The following is a 6,000-nucleotide window of genomic DNA, read 5'->3' on the forward strand; positions in this document are numbered from 1 at the left end:
ATAAGAAATACTCAGACCCTTCCTGCTGCACCCGTGCCTCCCTCCCCCTCCAGCTGCACCCCTATATTCCCTCCCCCTATCTAGCTGCACCCCTCCCATCACCCCTTGCTCCTTCTCCCCCACTCCTTCCTCATCTGATACATGGCCTTACCTCCTACACCCCGCTTCTCTCAGCCAAAGGCGAGACCTTTGGGCCCAGGCAGAAAAACCACAGTGCCTGAGTAACACTACTAGAAGATAAAGGAGATGGCAGAGAGAGGAAACAGGACAGGGTTGGCCTACAGCTTCCAGAAGCCAGGCTACCCCCAGGCCGCGAGAATCCCCAGCACCACTCCCACCCTCCCGTCTATGGTTCCTGCCCCAATACTGCATCTTCCTTGGCTTCCTCTCAGGGCCCACTTAGCTTACCTTTGTACCCCCCAATGGCAAGGAAGGGGAAGACAGGGGCCCCGTAGTCAGCCATGCAGCTCAGGGCCAGGGCTGTGCCATCCTTGAAGGTGAGCGGGGCACTGGAGGGAGATGACCGCAAAGGGAAAGGGCCTTTCCTGGCCCTGCCCAGTCCCTATGGCCCCTCCCTTCCCCTCCCACCCCAGACCCACAGCACTATGGAGGGTGAGCTGGTGGGGTGGGGGACACTGGCTGCAGATAGCCCAGCTATCTGCATTTAGGCCATTTAGCTATTTAGGACCCAGCCGAGTGGGTCCTAAATGGCTCCCATCCAGCAAGATCTCCTGCAGGCCCCCACCCACGGAGTGAGTTGGAGCTGCCCTGAGTGCCTTCTCTGTGGCAGGCAGGGGCTGCTCCGGGACCTGTCCCTCTGAGCCTCTCATGTCTCCACACACTGGCCTGACCTTCCTGGCTCTGACATTATCTGACTCTGGATTGAGCGTCACACCTGAAGTCCCATGAGGGTGGAAGAGCTGGGATTTGAGCCATGGGGTCTGGCATGGGCTGTCTCAAACGTTGCCCTCTCAGCCTCCTTCTCCTGCCTAGGGCCCCCGAAACCCTTTAGGTATTGAGGTTAGATTTGGAACCCTGGAGCCCAGGAGCCAATGTTTTCACAGTTTACTAGACTGGTGCCCTCAGGCAAGTCTGTAGGTCCTTCAGCTTAGCCCTTTCTGCAAAGCCCGTCATTGTGAAGATGCAGTGGGACACCTGAGCAAAGCTCTCTACCCCCCTCTCTCAGATCTCAGCAAGCGAGTGCTGGTTGCTGTGTGACCTTGAGCAGCTTACCACACCCCTCTGAACCTCAGTTTTCCTGTCTGTAAAATGGAGATAATTGGACCACCCAAGAGTTGTTGTGAGCATCCGAAGTCAAAATAAAGATAATACCCTATAATGGACTATAAAGCTACCATCAGACATGAGTCTGAGGTCAGACCATGATGCCTCCCCAGAGCAAACAATGGCTCCTCTCGTTCCTGCTATTTCCAAGAGAGAGCCCTTGGGTTCCTGGCACAGACACTCTGGGAAGCAGCCCAAACTTGGGGCCCAGCTGAGGGATGCAGAGCCAGGTAGCAGGGGACAGAAAGTGTCGGCACTCTCTTCCAATCCAGTGGTTCTCAAAGTGTGGCCTGGGGCCCTTAGGCGTCCTGGAGACCCTTTCCAGGGTCTGTAAGGTCAGAACTGTTTTCATAATAACACTAAGATGCTATTTGCCCCTTTTAACTCTCATTTGCTCTGGAGTATGGAGTACTAAACGTTCATTTTGAGGACCTCTGCTCTACTCCAACCTCAAGGAGCCTCCACTGCCAAGGCCCTGCTGCTGCCCTTGGCTCTTGGCCCCCTTGGCCCAGCAGCCTTGTTGGCATCTTGTTGGCAGCACACCAGAGTGGACAGAACCAAAGACCGAACCCCAATCAATAGAACTGTGTGTGGCTGTGGCCTACCCCAGGACACCCGGCCCAGGTGCCTGAGACCAGCCACGACCTCTGGCCTGAGGGCACCTTTTCCAATGCATACCATGGTACCTCATGGGTTACTGATGGCCCTACGGCCCCTGGCACAGAAACAAGAAGCAAAACATAGCAAATATAAATATGTACTCTGCCAATCGGGCTCCTCTGTCAGACTTAAAGCAAGAGTGTGGCAGGGAGCTCCCACATGTCAAGAAATCTGCAGAAAGACAGAGTGGACTCGGGGTTGAAGGGCCAGCGATGGCCACGCACAAACCTGCAGCCATGAGCAGGAACTCTGACCAAAGGAAATGGCGGCCAGACGAGGGGCAGAGATAATCATCTGGGCGGCCCCAGGCCAGAGCCGTAGGAATAGCTACCTCTGGTCCTTCAGGACCAGCTGTATGCCCGGCCAGGTTCCCAGGAGGCCATGGCAGCCCAGCCCCAGCCCACTCCTCGCTTGGGCCCCACCATGGACTCACTTGGCACAGTACAGAAAATGGTCCTTCCAGTCGACTTGGGAGGTCTGCCCCATCAGTGTCTGGTTGGCTGTGAGCAGCAGGAGTGTGCGGTTGTTCTGGAAATACTGCAGGAGGCTGTTGATGCAGCAGTCGTAGAGACTGGTATTGTCCGGATTGAGGGGGGCGTAGCAGATGTCCTGCAGGGAGATGTTGCGCTGTGCTTCGGGCGACCATACCTGGAGGTGCCGCAGCCTCTCCTGCAGCTCTAGCAGCTCCAGCAGCAAGTCCAGGTCCAGGATTCCGCTGAAGTTCTTGGGCCCCAGCAGCAGAGAGTCATACCTGTAGCTGGACCGGTTAGGAGCCGTCAGGATCACCTGGTTGGTTCGGAAGAAGGGGCCAAAATGCTGGTCATGGAAAGCTTTCTCACTCCGGGCTTGGCTGTTGGGGGCCGACCACAGCTCCACGGGGTCCGTAGTGAGTTCTGTAAAGACCAGGCCCGCTGCCAAGGCCACCACCGGGATGACAGATAGCACCAAGATGGTCAGAGGCCACGAAGCCACCCACGTGCCCCAGCCTTGGAAGAACTGGCCAAGGAGGGTGTGGGTGGAGAAGCTGAGCTTGTCAGAGAGGCTGGTGCCCTTCTTGGGGTCCACCATCTTGCTTTTGTCCCTGGCGGGGGCCACACGGAATCCCACAAGCAGGATGGTGACCACAGCGAAGACAGAGCAGAGGATGATGATGAGGACCAGACTGCCCGGCATCTGGCCCAGGTAGAAGGTGGAGTCCAGGGCCTGGGGGCGGGCTATGGCAGGACAGGATGCAGCACAGTCCTGGCAGGAGCAGGCCACCACGTCGTCACCTTGGGACTCATTGCAACGTGCAACCCCCTCATTCAGAGGCTGAATCCCACTCCCCACGGCCTGGCCGGGCTCCAAGAGGTGGAAGGTGATGTCCAGTGGGGCCAGACCATTGCCTGTGTCTCCCTGGAAGTTGAGCCAGCGCTGGGCATTGCAAAGGGCAGAGCCATACACGCCACACATGGTGCCCACAGCCAGCGTGGCAGCTGCAGGGACGCGCACACGGCTGCAGGAGTCATAGCTCTGCTCGGCAAAGCTATGCTGGTAGAAGGCCTCATAGGCCACCACAGCTGGGAGTTGTCCAGCCCCTAGCTGGGCCACGCGGGTCACATTGATGAAGAGGCTCTGGTTGGGGCTGCACGTGTTGTGGCAGTGCAGGTTCACAAAATTGTCAGAGCAGGCTGGGCAGCGGGTGAGGAGGGCCTTGGTGATCGACAGACTCGCTTCCAGTGATACCAGCTGCTTGGCGGAGCAGCAGGCTTGGGTGTTGGGGCCGGTGTAGAGGCGGGGGCAGATCTTCTGTAATAGGATCAGGTGATCACCTGTGATCTTGCGGGCCGGCGTGTTGGACAGGCAGGACACGTTGGAGAGTGTCATGAGGCTTCCAGACAGCTCTGGGTTCTTCCCACATTCGTCATAGAAGGCGCAGTAGCCAGGCTGGTGGATGGGTGTGTAAGGCTCACTCTGGGCCTGCAGAGCACAGCAACATCACGCGTGGGCCCTGACACAGCTGGGTGCCATCCAGGCAGCAGGCAGCCAGGGAGGGTGTGAGGGTAAGAAGGACATGGAGCAGGGGCAGGGAAGCGGGGAGTGTGGGGAGTAGGAAGCCTCCTGGAGGCATGTGCCAGCCAGCCAGTGTTGGAGTGACAACACTGGCCTTTCTTCCTGGGGGTGGCCTGATAGACCTGCAGCTTAGGAAAGTCATGCTGGAGAGGCCAGAGATGGGTAAGGAGGCAAAGCTGACTCCAAGGTCCCGGGCTCTGCCCACGGCAAAGTCAGCCTGAGTCCCCACACTGTACACCACATCCAGAGGCCAGGGTCTCTCATGGAGAGTCTGTTCAGGAGGCCCCCCGACTCCCACCACCACTACCACCACCTGCTTGAGGCCAAAAGCTGTCACCCACCTCCCAGACACAAAGTGAGCGAGGAACTTAAGAGGCGCCAGCGCTGGATTTTCTCCCAGCCTCCAGAGTGCTCAGTCCTCCCTAGGTGATGCTCACCAGGTAACCCCATCCCAGCACCTCCTTGCCTCAGACCTCCCTCAACTGCAGGCCTGGACCCCACAGTAGGGCCAGTGACAGGAGGGACTTGGAGCACCCCAGTCCAGCAGCCTCTTTCACCCCTGTGTGCATTCAACCCTGTAACCCGGAAACCCTCCACCTGCACCCCTCCTCTGTGGGGCCTGGCATCCCTCATGTGTCCAGAGACTTGCCCAGCCCGCAGGCCCTGAGGCTCCCTTGCTGTCACCCAGTAACGCTCGCCTGGTACATGGCTGGCCCCAGGGTCCCTAACTGGAGGCCGCAGGGGAGGTGGAGCCAAGCCCTGGGACTCACCAAGCGCAGGAGCAGGGCCCACAGCAGCCAGCCCCTCAGGCCGGCCTCCGCCATCCCAGGTCTGGGAAGGGGTCAGCGGGGAGCCAGGCCAGGCCTCAGGAACAGCCAAAGGCTGAACACACATTAAGGCAGCCTCCTCCCCTTTGATGACAACCCTGGCCTGACTGGGTTAGGGACCAATGAGGCTGAGCCCTGCTGGTTAATGATCCACCACTCCCACTGTTTGGCCCCAGTCCACAGGCCCCCGCTTTAGATGAGCCTCATCACGCAGGTGCTAGGGTCTCCACTCACTTCCCAAAGCGACCGAAGCCAGAGGGCTGAGTCAGCTAGGGGAGAGACCACGCTATTAGCCCCTAACACTGCTGGAGTTGGTGCCAGGGCCTGGAGGCACAGATGGGACCAGGCACTGGCTGGGATCCGGCCTCAGGAGCTCAGCATGGCCGAGGAACCTCCGCACCCTCCCTGGCTCAGCCTCAGACCCCAGCTCTGCCCTACCCCCTCTTGGGACCAGGGCCAGCAATGGGCTCAGAGGCACCCTCTGCACTGTCATCCCTAGCAACTGTTGTTAATTAATATTAACAGCCTGATAACGGAGGGGCAGGCAGGGTGGAGTGACGCAGTGACAAAAGTCCCCTCCTCCAGGAAGCAAAGGGAAAGAACAGCTCACTCTAGGGCCTGACAGTTGACAGAGACCCCAGATAGTGGAAGACTCTCCTTTGCTCACTTTGCTCTTCATCCCCTCTTCCCCCCGACCTTCTCCCTCTTGTCCCTTGCCCAGGCCTGTCCCACCAGTCACCCCTAGCAAGGGACAGAGCGTGGCCGGGAGCCTTGAGCAGCAGCCCTGCTCCACCTGGGCCCAGGGGTGTGGTACACACTTTCTGCTCCCTCCTGATAGGAATCTTCAAGGCCTACCTTGGGTTCTCACTATCACCAGGATGGGCCATGACCTTGGCCCCCATTACCAAAGCTGAGCTGCCGATAAGGGCAGCTTGTTGGGAACATCTCCTGCGTGGCCACCTACTGGAGACAGCTGCAGGAAGGGACCTGTCTCTAGTGTTCTGTGGACCCCTGCCTGATTCACAGGGGAGCCACCCAGCCTCATGCAGGAGAAGACAGAGGCTGAGAGGAAGGGGGCCAAGGCAGGGTCAGGCTGACCCCTAAGTCCTCAAGACAGCCATAGTGGAGAGGAAGACAGTCAGCAGCCAAGGGCCTGCCCCTGTGAGTGACAGCTCCA

At 58.9% G+C, this 6,000-nt stretch overlaps 1 protein-coding gene across 2 annotated transcripts in view; it reads right to left on the reverse strand.

Moving 5' to 3' along the window:
* The window catches only part of NPC1L1 (NPC1 like intracellular cholesterol transporter 1), a 28,753-nt gene extending 23,933 nt beyond the window's left edge, over positions 1 to 4,820 (reverse strand). For both annotated transcript variants that reach the window (XM_055115897.1, XM_034964032.2), the window contains exons 1-3: positions 4,767 to 4,820; positions 2,378 to 3,903; positions 409 to 509 (exon numbers count right to left, since the gene is read on the reverse strand). In XM_055115897.1, the coding sequence (XP_054971872.1) occupies positions 409 to 509; positions 2,378 to 3,903; positions 4,767 to 4,820 (1,681 nt within the window). The remainder of the gene's footprint in view (positions 1 to 408; positions 510 to 2,377; positions 3,904 to 4,766) is intronic.
* Positions 4,821 to 6,000: the final 1,180 nt, after the last annotated feature.

This window comes from Pan paniscus, chromosome 6 (assembly GCF_029289425.2).
Source record: "Pan paniscus chromosome 6, NHGRI_mPanPan1-v2.0_pri, whole genome shotgun sequence".
Classification (NCBI taxonomy): domain Eukaryota; kingdom Metazoa; phylum Chordata; class Mammalia; order Primates; family Hominidae; genus Pan; species Pan paniscus.